General features: G+C 32.3%; 2 protein-coding genes across 2 annotated transcripts in view; both read left to right on the plus strand.

Annotated features, from left to right (window-relative positions):
* The window catches only part of LOC145335282 (uncharacterized), a 138,926-nt gene extending 130,040 nt beyond the window's left edge, over positions 1 to 8,886 (plus strand). The window contains exons 9-12 of the mRNA XM_080181020.1: positions 1,239 to 1,287; positions 2,350 to 2,442; positions 7,604 to 7,742; positions 8,825 to 8,886. Of these exons, the coding sequence (XP_080037146.1) occupies positions 1,239 to 1,287; positions 2,350 to 2,442; positions 7,604 to 7,742; positions 8,825 to 8,886 (343 nt within the window). The remainder of the gene's footprint in view (positions 1 to 1,238; positions 1,288 to 2,349; positions 2,443 to 7,603; positions 7,743 to 8,824) is intronic.
* A 7,719-nt stretch (positions 8,887 to 16,605) lies between these two features.
* Positions 16,606 to 17,462, plus strand: part of LOC145303888 (uncharacterized) — a 48,989-nt gene continuing 48,132 nt past the window's right edge. The window contains exons 1-2 of the mRNA XM_080145549.1: positions 16,606 to 16,687; positions 17,161 to 17,215. The gene's annotated coding sequence lies outside the window, so the exon portion shown is untranslated. The remainder of the gene's footprint in view (positions 16,688 to 17,160; positions 17,216 to 17,462) is intronic.

The raw sequence follows: 17,462 nt of genomic DNA on the forward strand, positions 1-17,462 counted from the left end.
TGCAAAGGGTAGAAGATTTGAGCATAACAAAAATGCGCTAAAACCATTTTTAGATGTTGTCACCTAAGTTTTTAATTTTCAACTTTACTGTACTTTTTCAACAAAAACTGTAACTTTTTTTTGTTGTTTCATAAATTCCCTTAAAAAACGAAGAAAATAAGCCATTAATCATTAAATTGTGATAAATATAAGTTGGGTAAAATTGCTTTCAAAAAAGTTCTCATAAAAAAAACACACTGTATCTCCTTGTCCGTATACATTTCCATGAGTTTTTTATGCTTCGCTACTTTTGGATGTTATTATCCTTGTTTTTTAAATGAAGGGTGAAGAATTTGTTCTTGATGCCAAACACCTGTGAGGGGCCCTAACTCTGCGGGACTACTTTATACCGAATATTACCTAACCTAGTCTAGGGTAAAAACTAATGTTTTCAACTTTTCTCGAAAGATGGTGGAAGGGGTTCTGTGCTCGAATAGTCACTTTAAGGGAAAGTTTGCTGTTTTTCCTTTTATCCATGAACAGCGGCAGTTGATAATTACTGGCGGTTCCATATAAAGATGTTTAACAGCGGCTGCCGAGCCCTGTAATGCACTACTAGATTGAAATGTCATGATAAATAAATTTGTAATTAAAATCAAGTTCAATTTTGAATGCTCCACAAAACATTTTTTTAAATTACGAACTTGCTTTTTACAAGATGCCAGTTTGGTTTTTAGTTATCGTATAGTCTACTAGTGGCTTCGCCCCTAGCCTCTAAGGGCTTTGCCCCATGAGGTAATAAAAAAAAATAATAAATAAATAAAAAATTGGAGGTGCACCCACTATTTTTGAACTTTTCAAAAAAAAATTATGGGGTAATTTTTTTTGGGAAGGTTCAGTGGTTACCGAGATCTTAAGGGACAGACAGACGGACGGACAGACATCGTTCTACTTTGTATTATAGATAGCAAAAAATACTAAAAAAGCAAAAAATATTGTGTTGTTTTTCTTGGCTATTGAAAAAAATATTCATATTTTCTTGGATATTATTATTTATAAAAAACAGTAATTTTTACAAGATACATATAACAAAATTATTTATAATTAATGACAGGAAGAAAAGTCAAAAGCTTTGTAAGTTTTATAGCTTTCATGTTTATCTATAAATGTTAGATTAGGTTAAAAAATGTTATAATCAGAAATTTTATAAATCTTCCAAATAAAAACAATAAAATGTACTAATTATTTTATCATTTTAGTGGACCAAGATCAGTAGAACTGTCATGTTATTCACCTAATTCTTTAAAGGTAAGCCATTAAAGTAGTAAGGTTTTTTATGTCTAAAGCTAAAGATTTTTGTATCTAAAGAAATAGTTGAGTTTTAGGGAAGATTCACATAGGTCTCGGGGTGGTTCTAGCCTTTACATATTGCTTAAAGCAATTTTTCTGCCCCTTTGAAGTCCCTAGATGCTCATTGCTCAGGATGCAACTGTTAGTTTTAAATAAAGTAGTAATGTTGTTTCCCGGTTTATTAAGATCTCGCTTACCACTAAACATATTGAGTTCAACATTTTAGGGAAGCTATAATTGGCAAACAGGATGGTCTTGGGCTTTTTTAAAAGCGAAGCTTTTCTATAATTAGGGTCGGTCCGTCCGTCCGTCCGTCCGTAACGGATAGCTTTTTTCGTTAATTTATACATGTTAGAATTGTCCAATCGATTTCAAATTTGCATGGTGATTCCTATAATAGTTAGGTACGAGTTAAAAAGCGTAGCAACTCTATAATCATTACCAGAATGTCCATACGTCCATTTTAAACATGTTGATTTTTTTACATTTTTAACAACAAATCTATATGTGACCTAATTATCCGATTTGTCTGATTTTTGTTATACTGACTCCTGGGACAACAAAGTACAATATTATAAGCGAAGCAACTCTATAATCAAGTCCTAAAAATGTAAGTATGTCCATAGACATTATCCTGTATCAAGCAGTTTTTCAACAAATTTACTTACAATTTTGCTTTGACTCTTATACATTCGCATTCTAATTATTCAGTTCTGACATTATACAAGTGTTAATGTCCGTTTGTCCAACCGTTTCAGAGCTTCGCTTTTATGGACGTTGTCATCCTTGTTATTTTAGAAATTAGGTCTTGTGATGGTTTAAGGCTATTTTTCTTGCACCTTCTTTCCACTTAGAATACAGGACCCATTGATGGAAGAGATGCAGCCGCTATTAATATGTTCATTAGTAGCAAAAGAGTTTTTTTTGACACTTCAACCTGCTGCTTATAGAATAATCGATAAGTCAAATTAAAAAATATTTTTTTTATATCAATAATATATTTATAAATTCTTTTTTTAGCAGAAGAAGGGAATCAAACGAGGGAGAAAGAAAGGTTACCGAAGTGAAAATACAAATTTGGATGGAACTATTTGTGCCATTTGCCATGATAAGGTAATTATTTTATTAGTAGCGGAGCTACTCTATTATTCACTTTTTTTATCCGTCAGTCAGTTCATAACGCTATGGGTGAAATTTGGTTTTCTTAGCTGAGCTGGATCTTTAAATCATTTTAGTGGTGAGCCAGATCGGGGTGAGCCAACTTTCCACCAATGAGAGCACAGCATTTAATGAAATGCCGCGCTGTGATTTGCTGAAATTCGACTCACCCCGATATGGCTCACCACTAAAATGATTTAATGATCCAGCTCTGCAATTCAAGATAGACGGCTGATTTTAGTGTGAAGATTCCCTTTGCCAATTAAAATCCAGTGTGTACTTTTTTTTTTATCGATCTGTCAGTAGTGCTATAAAATATAAATATAAAAAAAATAAGAGAGAAAGGTTTATGGGTTTTTTTCTTTTATTTAATCATATTCGTGATTTCTTTGCCCGTATTTCCATATGAATTTTTTTAGTATCAGCTACTTATGGATGTTGTCATCCTTATTTGAAATTCTGGTTAAAATGTAGAGTATTTACGATGTCTTTTCATTCACACGTTGAATTCAAGAAATAATATAAACTCATAAACTTCCTCAAAAAATATCGATTGATTTTGAATGATTGATCCTTGTATGCAGTGGCGTGCAGGGTAATTTACTCGGGGGGGGGGGGGGTTAAAACCATTAGGGGGTACAATAAGAGGAAGGCTGACATATCAAATTTCAAAATGAATTTAGGAGTTAACACTCACATGACGCACACCTTTGATTGTATTTCTCTTTTTTACTTATATTCTTTTTTTACAAATAAATGAATAAAAACTTTGAATGATTAGAATGTTTGAATAGCTGTACCTACTCTTGTATATTTGAAATGTTCATATTTGGCTGTATGAATTTCTTAAATGTCTATCTTGTTTAAAAATCTTTCTGACCAACGCTATCAAGGATTGCTTAATAAAAGTTTTGAGTTAAAAAAAACAGTAGTTAAAAATGATTTATTATAATTCGTCGTTGCGAAATCGGGTCATAACTAAAGATGTTGAAAGCTGTACCTACTAATGATATGTCAGATGCCCAACATTGATAGCTAGAATGGGGGCGATACCTTGACCTAAAACAGGTGCAATTCATTACCATGCAAAGTTAGGACTTCCAGACAAAGGTCTCGCAATGAAAGAATTAGTTATCTGCATTAGTTGGGATATTACCTTGGAAACTAGATTAAAGCCCGTATTTCCCCAGAGGTATTAATACCAATTTTCTAATTTTTAACTTTTAAATCAGTATCTTTAAATGTACTAGGGACAGAATTGAAATCGATTATATCAATGTGAAGTAAAACAGCTTGCACATTTGATTGTTTATGCAATACAGATAAAATAAATTTGCAACATTAAAACTGGCGTTTTCCCTTCAATTGCCTTGTCAAGCATAGAAACCCTCCTCCACTTTTTTTTGCAATAAAAAATTAAAAGGGTGGCGACAAGAGTTTTTTTTTTAATTTGTATGTTTATTACTTTAGGTCAGGTTAGGTTAGGTTAAAATGATTGAATGTAGGTTTCAGGACTGAAAAAGAACATATCTCCCCTCCCTTGTTTTAAAATCATTTCAAAAATAATTATCTACAAATATTTTTTTTAATGTTTTGTGTAATAAATATCTAAAGTTCTTAAAATATTGGTATTAAAACGATAAATTATTAAGTTGCTTCAAAATACTTATAAAATACTTAATAAAAAAAAATTACAATTTTCATACTGTGTATTGTATTTCCTCTCTCCTCTGTTTTGTTTATAGCGGAAGCTTTGTACTTGAAATCAAATTATAGATTATTTAAAACTCCAATTAAAGTATTTGATTTTGTATGTATTATATAGAGGGATCTGTAAAACAAGATATAATCTTAAGGTGTTCTTACTAAATCAATTATCTAGAAATTTTTAATGATATTTTCAGTATTGCTTCCAAACCGATTAATATCCGCTGGATTAGAATCGGTACTCAGCCATACTGAAAAATCCTGTATTAAAGACAATTTTTCATGAATATTAAAATAAAAATCATATAATTATTAACATAATTGTTTTAATCTTATATTTTTTTGTTTCAATATCCGTGGATTACTGTTACTGATTATTTTTAAATATACTAAATTTTTGGGGAGTTGAACTGTATAATCACCCGCAATCTTAAGATGAAGTAACATAACAATGACGGCTTTAAAAGCATTTTACATCTTTCAAAGGCAATACATCCATCCACCAATTCTGTGTATTCACTTTTGCATAATCTTTCAAATTGACAAAAAGACTCAATAGTTTATAATTAAAAGGGGTAATAAATGATCATAAGCAGATTGGGCGATTTTCCTGAAATGGCCTTGTTGAGCCCAGAAAAAAATCCTGGTAGTGGTTAGCCCCACAGGGTTTAGGACAACGCAGGGTTATGGTCCTCGGCATGAAATTATTCTTTTCAAGTTATTTTATAAGATGTAGATGTAAAGTGAATGTACGACTTCAGAGCTCATTTTCTTATTAAAGATCAATAATATGCAATAATAAATATTTAAGCTTTCTAAAATTATTGTTATCATCTAGCTAAATGCTAAAAAAATGGCAGTCAAGTATTATTTATTTCTAACTTACTTCAGTTTACAACTTACTGTCTTTTAATAAAAAAATAATTTGATGCTAGGTTCCTAATAGTCTCTAAACAAAATTTACAGAAACCTAATTTTAATGTTGGTCATTTAATATCTAGGTCTACAATCTGTATTGCATTAATCATTTTCAGCAATAGAAGGATCCACTTTAAAGCTGGAAATGTTGTATTTTTGATTCCTTGATGAATTTTTTGTTCTTTGAAGAGCAGGGATCTAAAGTGATAAGACAATGGTCGATAAATTGATGTACATTTCCACTGATGATACACAAAATCACCTCTTCTCTAGATTAGAATTAGTAATTGAAACGGTTGAACATTCAACTTTATGAATCAACCAATTAAATTCACTAAGGTCCCTAAAGTTGTTAAGCCAGAAAATCATGATTGGAGTAATTAACAGCCCATTGTCCCCTCCCTTCATGAATGTTTGTGCTTTTGTGAAAACTATCTTTCAATGTCATATCACTGTACCCCTGTTTGATATCACAATATTGTGTCTGAGCAACACAAAGATATACTTCCAATCCAGGGAGGATGGGGTCATTGAGTTGTTGATTACACTAGTTCACAAAGTTTTATAATAGCGTTTTCTTATTCGTAGGCATAACAACTTTGAGGACCTCCTATGAATTTTATTGATTGGTTGATTCATTAAGTTCAGTGTTCAAACGTTTTAACCACTAATTGTAATCTACAGAAGGAGTAATTTGTGTATTATAATTGGGGTGTAAATCAATTTAACGGCCATTGTCTTATCCCTTTAGATCCCTGCAAAGATATACTTCCAATCACCTGTGTCATGTAATTGCTCTTTTTGTTGCTGTTTTAATAATGATTAATACTTGAATTGTAAGTTTGTACATTGTTTGATCAATGATGGGAAATAAAAGTTCCTACTTTAGGTCAGGTTAGGTTAGTATGTATTGTCTTTAGGTAGAGGGACTCTCGTAGAAATAACGATAAAACTAGCATCCCTCCTCTTTTTTTAAATTAAGTTCTTTAAAAAGTGTACGGGGGGGGGGTAATAATTAAACATTAATAAACGACGAACGTAAATCATCTTCTTGTAAAATACATGTATGATTATCTTATATGGAAATAATCTTGAAAAGTTTATTTTTTAATAGAATAATGGCAAATTTTAAATGTATCTTAACGAATGTACAGGATATTAGGGACTATTTGAGTTCCATTTTTAGAAAAAAAAGGCATCTTAATACATCTGTCAAAATACATAATGCAATAATAAGAAACAATTAGACAGTTAGACAATTTTATCAATAAAAGGATTCATTTAGGCCTTTAAAAGTGATTCATTTTACAACATTCCTTTTTAAAAGCGAAGCTTTTCTATAATTAGGGTCGGTCCGTCCGTCCGTCCGTCACGGATAGCTTTTTTCGTTAATTTAGGCATGTTAGAATTGTCCTATCGATTTTAAACTTTGCATGGTGATTCCTGTAGAAGTTAAGTACGAGTTAGAAAGCGTAGCAACTCTATAATCATTACCAGAATGTCCGTACGTTCATTTTAAACATGTTGATTTTTTTACATTTTTAACAACAAATTTATATTTGACCTAATTATCCGATTGGTCTGATTTTTGGTATACTGATTCCTGGAACAACAAAGTACAATATTGTAAGCGAAGCAACTCTATAATCAAGTCCTAAAAATGTAATTATGCCCATAAACATTATCCTGTATCAAGCAGTTTTTCAACAAATTTACTTACAATTTTGGTTTGACTCTTATACATTTACATTCTGATTATTCAGTTCTGACATTATACAAGTGTTAATGTCCGCTTGTCCTACCGTTTCAGAGCTTCGCTTTTATGGATGTTGTCATCCTTGTTTGATTTATAAACAATAGATATATATAAAGGTCAGGTGGTTATTTTGCACTTGTAACTGAACATAGGGATTTAATGGGAAAAGACAATGGCCGATAAATTAATGTACATCCCCAATGTTGATACACAAAATTACCCCTACTTTAGATTAAAATTCCCCTCTTCCACCATCTGTACCCCATCACCTTCCCTTATACTGGATGAACGAATGGACCAATTTTTCCCCTGCCATAATTTCTACGTATATTCTACCTCTATTGTTTTATTATTCATTTTTTGTACTACAGTAACAGAAACAATTCTTATGGAATTATCTTAATACTAGCGGCTACGCCCCTAGAGGCCTCTAGTGGCACTTTAAATGTTGTTGTTTGTTAAAGTTAATTTTTTATGTACGATACCACCTTATTTGACGTTGAAGTCTCCTCTAAATTTTAAAAAATTTTAATTTTTTTGTCATTTCTCTTGGGAGGGTGGTGGTACCCTCCCCCAAAATAGTTATAAACCTTCCCGGGACTTATGAGAAGCTACCCTGTTAAGGAGAACCCGATCGGTTCAGCGGTTAGCGAGATCCTTCGGTACAGACACACAGACAGACACATAGACATCCTGTTACTTTAGTATAAGGATAATATTTGTTTATATTTTCAGGCTGGACGACACAATTATTATGGAGGTATTGCCTGTACATCCTGCCGAGCTTTCTTCAGACGGGCAGTTCAGGAAACATTAGTTTACACAGACAATTTAGAACAATCTACATTGGATATAGAATACGTGGATATTGTAGGTTTGGGCCGGATACTTTTTTGGCCGGATACCGGATATCCGGTATCCAGTCGGATATCCGGCCAACGCCAGATATCCGGCAAATTACCGGTTATCCGGCCAAATTACCGGATAACCGGCCAAAATACAAGTTTTTAAAGTAGCAAAAACTAAATTTCTTCATAAGCTGGTGTTTTATTATATAAAATTAAGGTTAAAACTTAAAAATTAAGTAACTATTAAAATAATTGTTCTTTTAGATTCAATAATAAGACAATTACAGCCATTTAAAATTTGAAAGGCAGATATTTTTGTTGTAAAATGTAAAAGATTATATTGCACCGGATATCTGGCCCAACCCTAGTATATTGTGACAGGGAAATGTTTGTCTTCTACTTAGGGTGCTAGTATAGACCTTAGTTATTGGTCAATACGTTCGTCCATGGTCAGAGAAGGGGATGGGGTAAAGCCATAAAGGGTGAACGGGGGTATCGTTATATTAGCCAGCATGGAGAAACATTTAGCAGGGTATGCGAGAATCTCTCATTATATCCAAGTATTCTATATATCCTTTTAATCTACAAATATTATTTCGCCAGTGAACAGTGACTTTAAAAAGTAGTCTATATTATGTAGTAAGGCTTTTTGTTTGAGACTGGATCTCTTTAATTGAACTATTCAGGGAAGCCTCATATTTATCCTAGGTTGGTTTTAATCTGGTTTGACTCATTTTCATAGCCCCTAGAGGTTAGGGCAGCAGCTGCAATAATTATAAATATAAGTGGTAAAAGAAACACAAATACAAACATAGTTATATAAGTGTAATAATTAAGCAATTTGTAGTTTATGAGAAAAACTTTTTAAAGTAATCTCCATCCACAAAATAAAAAAAGGAGAAATAAGAATAATTAGAATAACGTTTTTTTTATTTCCTTCTATCCAATAAGGGGAAGGTTATGTTTGAACTCTTTTTGGTATGTTTCACTGATAACTCTTTGATTGCATTACGTTTGTCAGGAAGTCATAACTGTGCATGGTAATGAGCTGCGCCTTTTTATTTGCCATGGCATACTCCCAGCTCCATTATTAGTGTCATTCGTACAGCACAGAACGTCTTTAGTGTGACCCAGTGTGGCCCAGACTCGAACCCGACACCACCCCAGTAAAACCTACACTAACTTCGCAAATTTTGACTTTGCATAGAGTCCTTTTAAGTTTTGCACTGGCTAAATGTTATACTTTGTGGTTAGACACAAAATAAAAGTTTTAATTTTGGCTCAGAATAGTTATTTCTCGCATCGTATTATAAACTGCTTTCCGCGGATATAGTATGTACAATTATAAGATTAAAACCAGTTTTAAGCCCCGAGGTGCCGAGGGCACGGGCTAAAAAACTGGTTTTAATCTTATGATTGTACATTTTTATATTCGTAGAAAGCTGGATATAATACGATGCTAGCCATAGTTTTTTCGTATGGATAAGAACCGGTTCCTATCCACCGAATTCAAATGAATACGAGAAATCATTTTACTTGTAATTATTGGTTCAATTTCATGGAATCAGGATAAGGTATTGTTCTAAAAAAACGATGATATTAGAGAAAGGCTTATTCCATAAGATATACATACTAGGGTTGGGCCGGATACTTTTTTGGCCGGATACCGGATATCCGGCTGATTTTAAATGCCGGATATCCGGCAAATATCCGGTTATCCGGCCAAATTACCGGATATCCGGCCGGATAACCGGCTAAATTACCAGATATTAAAGTAGCAAAAAAAATTTATTAATAAACTTTTGAGATTTCATATATAAAATTTACATAAAGATAAACATATTCAAAAAATGTTCTTCTAGCTTCAATAATAAAAAAATTGTAGCCATTTAAAATTTTAAAAAGCAGAGATTTTTGGTGTAAAATATAAAAAAAAGTCATAGTCGGATATCAGGCTGGATAGTTTCAATATCCGGTATCCGGCCGGATATTGAAAATGGCCGGATATCCGGCCACACCGGATATCCGGCCCAACCCTAATACATACGTTATTGAACGATAGAACGATAGGTTATGCAACTACTATTTAAAAACAATTTTGAATAAGTTTTCTCGTATTCATTCGAATCCGGTGGATAGGAACCGGTTCTCATCCATACGAAAAAACTATGTCTAGCATCGAATTATATCCAGTTTTCTACGAATATAGAAATGTACAATCATAAGATTAAAACCAGTTTTTTTAGCCGGTGCCTCCGGCACCTCGGGGCTAAAAAAACTAGTTTTAATCTTATAATTGTATTCTATATCCGCGGAAAGCCGTTTATAATACGATGCGAGAAATAACTATTCTTGAATGTTAAAGGATTTTAGTAAATTTTACAAGGTAATTCAAAAATAAATTAAATTGTTTTAATCGATCAACATTGCTGAGTAGATGATCATTTAACTCTAATATTTTTTTCTTATTTGTCCATTTTTTATAGAGCTGTATTGAAAGAAAGTAGAGGACAACACAATCCGCAGCTATTCTCTGATTTACCCAACGTCCTATCGGCGGCTAGCTGTGTTCCATGTGAACTCTAACCTTAGCTCCTAGCTCCTGCAGTGGGGGAGGGGGGTTAAATTATACAGTGATTAACAACCGAATGGTGCTACTCTAATTAAAAGAAATCCCAACAACCTTAAATTAACCCCTGCTATCTTTTTTAATGTCTGACTAGAATAGTTACAAATGAACATTATTGTCCTTGTGCATAGTACATTTATGTAACTTTACCTTGTTGAAGAAATAACAAAGATCCAACTAATTTAGTAAACAGAATAAACAGCAACTTTGGCTTAACCATTCCGTTTGTTCAGTTCGAGTCTAGACCCAAATTGCGGCGTAATACAAGATGTTAAATATATCTCCATCTACCTGTATGACAAGCACATGAAGGCATTACTTTGTTAGTGGTATGCTTTAGCCCATTAACAGGCCCAAAACATTAACATCACAAGTTTAAAATTTCAGACAGAAGACTTATTATTAAAGGATATGTTGTCTTTAGTAATTTCAGGTTTGTAATCATAAACAAACATCTTTATATGCAAGGTTTGGCGGTTTCCCTTAAAGAGCTTGGCAAGTTCTTTACCTTAGGATGGGTTATATTGAAAACAAGGTAAAGGCAAACCCATAGAGTGTAAGCAAACAGAAAAAAAGTAATTTATTCCTTTATTTACAATCTTTAAGAAAATAAGAGTGGGTTTCTGTGATCATTGAGGAAAAGCACCCAAGCTTTTATAAAAAATGCAACAACAATATATTTTTTTTCTAAGAGTATCTATCTAGTGAGGGCCTTCTCATTGGGTCGGCTGAAAATTCTGGTATTAAATGGAATTCTTTAGGAGCCTTTTATTAAAGCGAAGCTTTTCTATAATTAGGGTCGGTCCGTCCGTCCGTAACAGATAGCTTTTTTCGTTAATTTAGGCATGTTATAATTGTCCTATCGATTTCAAACTTTGCATGGTGATTCCTGTAGTAGTTAGGTACGATTTAAAAAGCTTAGCAACCCTATAATCATTACCAGAATGTCCGTACGTCCATTTTAAACATTTTGATTTTTTTACGTTTTTAACAACTAATTTTTATGTGATCTAATTATCCGATTGATCTGATTTTTGGTATACTGATTCCTGGGACAACAAAGTACAATATTATAAGCTAAGCTACTCTATAATCAAGGCCTTTAAATGTGAGTATGTCCATAAACATTATCCTGTATCAAGCAGTTTTTAAACAAATTTACTTACAATTTTGCTTCGACTCTTATACATTTATATTATTATTATTTAGTTTTGACACTATACAAGTGTTAATGTCCGTTTGTTCTACCGTTTCAGTGCTTCGCTTTTATGGATGTTGCCATCCTTGTTGGAATACGCAGAGGTTGTTTTGGACTAAAAACTTCCCACGGCAGGCCTCCAATGTAAAGTTTGAACAACTTAGTATTATGATTTAAATTTAAAAGCCTGTTATTATGGCGTTGAGGCATGAAATAGTTAAACAATTTATATTCCCCCCATTCAACTAGTTTTCATGATTTATTAGTTTTACAACCATTGCAGGGACTTTTGGGATAGGACTACTGAAAATTAATTGTCAATTCCCCCCCCCCCCCCCATTAAAAAAGTTTGTATTACCTGTGCACTACCAGGGATCTAAAAGGATAATACAATGGCCGATAAACTGATGTATATTCCCAATGATGACACTTAAAATTACCCCTTTTGAAGATTGAAATTAGTGGTTGAAACGTTTGATCGCTAAACAAACCAATCAGATTAAGTGAAAGTCCCCAAAGTTGTTACGCCAACGAATAAGAAAACTTTGTATAAAACTTTGAGGACTAGTGTAATAAACAGCTCGTTATCCCCTCTTTCTCTGGTTCACTACAGAAGGGGAAAAGTGATGTAGAATAATTTGATTACAATTGTCCTCGCCCTCCCTGAATTCAGCTCATTCTTTACCAAGTTTTGGCTTTTTGCTATAAAATCATTTTCAGAATATGACGAATTTTTTACTATTTTTAGAAATCTTAAATTATCCCCCAACACTATGACCTTATGAGCTAAAAGACCTCAAAAGATCTCAAAAATGTCTTATATTAAATATAAAATATTGAAATTTTGGATATATTTAGGGAATTGTTTACTTAACCTTAAAGATGGTTTTAAGCTTTTTTTCAAGGGAACGATAATTCCTTCTATTTCATGGTTCAATACTTAAATGCAAACTAGCGGCTCCGCCCCTAGCATCTAGTTAAAAAGCTTATAAATATCCCAAAGATTATATCTAGAAATTAAATAGCCTTAAACCATCCCGTGACCTATGTGAAGCTTCCCTAAAATAACTTAGTACATTAAATAATAGAATAGGTATTTCCAAAAAAAACATTGGTAAATTCGATTCACGTGTACTGTATTTGATTTTAAACTTCATAATGACATGAAAAAAAATTCCGCTAGGAGCCGAATTTTTTTTGCCCCTTTCGCCTAATTATGTAATTACAAATTTGCAACACTTTAGATTTTATAACCCCCTTGGTTCAAAAATGGTGTTCATATAAAAAATATTTAATTTTTGAAATTAGCATAATAGTAAGGATATAATTCCCTCAATGTCTTTTATAGATTGGTGGGACACTTTTGAACCGGGTCTTAGGCAATAATGCTAGTATGACCTCTTTCCGCTGAGGAGTTTTTATGATAGAGTCTGGACCATACTGCTTCATATTAGAGATATAAAAAATGCTATCTACTACTGCTATGTCAGGCGCTCACATGGATCCATAAAAAGTTGTAGTTATATATGTTTATGCATAGAGAGGACTTTTACACAAAGTGGTGTATTCAAAGGGTGTTCAAGTGGTGTCAATTAAAAAGTACAAAGAATGTGTCCGAAATTTTGTGATTTTGTTTTAACCCATTCGTGACGAGCTCCCAAAGTTCAAAGTTTTGATTCACCGGACTTCAACAAAATAGATTTTTTTTTAAATTACTCAACAGAATTTTAAAAGCATATCTAAATTTTCTGGATGATTTTACATCTAATACTTACTAAAAACACCGACTAGCTATTTTTTTTTTTTTAATCACAAAAGTTACGACACATTCTTTAGCCATTAAATCTAACATCAACCATTTCTTTGGTAATGATATAAATTTTTAAAATAGATTAAAACTTTTCTTTTTCATATTTGAAGCAGAAATGTATAAACACTATTTTGTCCTAATTTATAAGAGAACAGGTTTATAGAGGTATTAATCACAATTCAATTTCACCTTTAACTTTCATATTTATTCTATGTGATAAAACTTTTTTGATAATAATATAAATTTTTAAAATAGATTAAAACTTTTCTTTTTCATATTTGAAGCAGAAATGTATAAACACTATTTTGTCCTAATATATAAGGGAACAGGTTTATAGAGGTATTAATCACAATTTAATTTCAGCATTAACTTTCATATTTATTCTATGTGATAAAACTAATAGTATGACTTTAGGATCTGTTACATAAAATCAGGGTGGAAGGGGACATTGGAGTGATTATTACACAAGTCCCAAAGTTTTATAACTTTGGGTACTTTTTTGTATATTCAATTGAGTATCCAAACGTGCCAACCCTTAACTGTAATCTACAGAAAGGGTAATATTGTGTATCATTATTGGGGAAATAATCAATTTATTGGCCATTGTCTTATTCTTAGATCCCTGCTAAAAATAGTATAACATTGTTGTGAACTTTATAGCGTTGCACTGCAATAGATTGGTGTTAAATTACAATATGCAAAAAAAACAAGGCTAGGTACGGCCATTTAAGCGTTTGAAATGTAATGAAAATAAACCAATTCAGAAGGACAATTATACAGTAAAATTTATTAGAGCGACATCATTTTCTACGTTCAATATACAGAAATCAGCCAACTATTTGCAAGGATCTAGAGAGATAAGACAGTAATTATGTATATACATACATCCCCAATGATCATACTTTTTGAAATATTGGTTGAAAAGTGTGGACACTTCTAATTTGAAACAAACCAATCAAAATATAATAAAAGTACCCAAAATATTTAAAAACTAATGAGGTTATTAAACTTTTGGTACTAGTCTATTTCATAATCCATTGTTCTTCTCTCCCTTCCTGCCTATTTGAGAATAGTTGTACTGTATAACAAGGATGACAACATTCATAAAAGCGAAGCTCTGAAATTGAGGGACAAACGAACATCAACACTTCTAGAGTGTCAGAACTGAATAAGCAGATTATTATTGCATAAGTATAAACAAAATTGTAAGTAAATTTGTTGCAAAACTGCATACATACATAATAATATTTAATGACATACTTACATTTTTTAGACTTAATTATAGAAATGCTTCGCTTATAACTTTGTACATTGTTGTATTAGGAATCAGTATTTCAAAAGTCAGATGAATCGGATATTTCTAACATACAAAAATTTTATGTCAAAAAGTAAAAGATCAACATGTTTAAAATGGACGTACATACATTTTAGTATTAACTATAGAGTTCCTACGCTTTCTAAATAGTACCCAACTAATACAGAAATCAGCATGCAAAGTTTTAAAAGGGTAGGATAATTCTAACATACCTAAATTAAAGAGCTAACCGTGACGGACTGACGGATGGACGGACCGACCCTTATTATAGAAAAGCTTCGCTTTTAAAAATTGTGTTGACCACAAGTCCAACCTAATCTTGATTGATCCCTTTTCACCACCAGAGTGGATATAGAAAACATGGATATTGTGAATTTTTGTATCAATTAAGGTTTCTATTATAGCCCTCAGATATTAGTTAGTGGTCAGTGGAGGGGATTGGGTAAAGTGGGGGATGGGGATATTGTTACATTAGCCAGCTGGGTTATGTGAAAATATCTCACAATATCCACGTATTCTATATTCATTATCACAAGGTAGCGACAACGTTGAGTTCCTCATTAAATTTTTGATTAAATTCATATTAGCCTGATATTAACTTAATGTTATGCACTTTTTTGCGCTTGAAAAAAAGAAAAAAGTTTGCCAAATAATTTTTCAGATATCTATCCTTATTATAAAGCAACAGGATGTTTGTCTGTATCAAAGGATCTCGCCAACCTCTGAACCGATGTGATTCTCCTTTACAGGGTTGCATCTCATAGGGCCTAGAAAGTTCTATTACTATTGTGGGAGAGGGTACCAACACCCTCCTAAGAAAAGAAGAATTATCACCCCTAAAAAAGAAAAAAAAATTTTCTTTTGCTTTTTAACCCTGAAATAAATGATTAAATTATCGAATTCCCCCCCCCCCCTTTCTCAATTGCCCCTAGAGGCCTCATGGGGGGGCGTAGCTGCTAGTAACATTTATAGCATTTACAAAAAGAATTAGCAAACACAATTTATAAATTTGTATATCGGTAAAAAGAATTGTAATTACATGCACTAAACGATAAAATATTCCTATTTCCTATGCCAGCTCAATCTATTTCTAAATCAATGCTTTTTCAAGCTAATTTGCAAAAAAAATTCCTTTAAGACTTCTTTTGAAAAATTGCAAAAATCTAATAACAATGAATTGAATGCATTATAAGCAGAGATAAAGGGAACATTGTGCTATTTATTACACTAGTCAACAATGTTTTATAATAACGTTTTCTTATTCGTTGCCCTAACAACTTTGGGGACTTCAGTGAATTTTGATTGGTTCATTCATTTAGTTGAGTGTTTAAACTTTTCGACAACTAATTTTAATCTACAGAAGGGAAATTTTGTGTATTATCATTGTCTTAATCTTTAATCAGTGATTATTAGCCTGTATGTATATAATACTTGTGTTGATTTTAAAAATATTTTTTACAGTGAAAATGAAATAGATTTATGGGATAGCGGAAAGTGTCATGTTTGACGTCATAAAAATACGTCTAAAAAGAAGGGATGAGAAGAAAAGTGGGTAAGGAAACCGACAAAGCCCATATTATCCTATTGTGACGTCATAAATTTCAGGAAAGAAAAAGGAAAAGGGAAAGAAGAACCCCATTTCTCCCATCTCCTTTGAAGAGATTTTCTTCGCCCCTTTCCTTCTCCTATCCTGAAATTTATGACGTCACAGCAGGACAATATTGGCTTTAAAAATACATGTATAATAAACGTATAGCAGACGAACATTTTTTTATTATATTTTGTCATATATCATTCAAGTATATGAGAGTATTAATTCTTGGTCGATTTAGTTTCCCAAGGCAAAGCTTTTCAAAGCTAACTTTTCAAAGAAATATTCTCTGTAAAGTCTTAACTGATTCTGTCACGCAACTGATATAGCTGCTTTTCTGTTATATTCAAATGTAAACTAATGCTGATTGACAGACAACTGGATACAAGAAGTTTAAATGCCAGGGAAATCAAAATTGTTCTGTTCATGTAAGTATCTTTTGTTGCGAAGCTACTCTACAATTATTTGTTTTTGATTCGTAAAATTATAGCTTAAAGTTTTGGTGGGTTAAAGTTGGTGTGGGGGGGGGGGGAGACGTAGGATATTAAAAAAAGAGAAGTTATTTTTTCAATTTTTTGTTTAAAAAAAGAAGAAAATAATTTAGTTGGGGGTCATTTTTTCAGAGGTGACATCTCTAAGGAAGGTGGTGGTAACCTCCCCCAAATTAGTTATAAACCTTCCCAGGACCTAAGCTATGATAAGCTACACTGTAAAGGAGAACCATATCGATTCAGCATTTAGAAAGATTTTTAGTTAAAACAGATAGACACAGATCATGTTACTTCTACTGGAATACATTATTTTAGTTTGCTAGATGTAAATCTAATATAGATTTTTAAATGTTAAGGTTGCGTGATTTTAAAAATCGATGAATATTTATTTTAAAAATGTTCTATTTTAGTTTACAACAAGAAAAAGATGTAAGCTTTGCAGATTTAATGGCTGTTTAAATGCAGGTAATGATATTGTTTTTATACATATGAGGCCAGTTCAGGGATCTACAGGTAGAGAAGACAATTGCCGTTAAATTGATGTGCATGATGATACACAAAATTACCCCTTCTGTAGTTTACAATTAGTAGTTGAAATGTTTGACCACTGATAACAATAAATACTGATAATAAGAAAATGTTATTATAAAACTTTGGGAACTTGCGTAGTAAACAGCCCCTTGTCCGCGCTCTCTCTGAATATTACTTAACC

The sequence above is a fragment of the Acartia tonsa genome, chromosome 13 (genome assembly GCF_053477335.1).
Source record: "Acartia tonsa isolate MP-2025a chromosome 13, ASM5347733v1, whole genome shotgun sequence".
Taxonomy (NCBI): Eukaryota; Metazoa; Arthropoda; class Copepoda; order Calanoida; family Acartiidae; genus Acartia; species Acartia tonsa.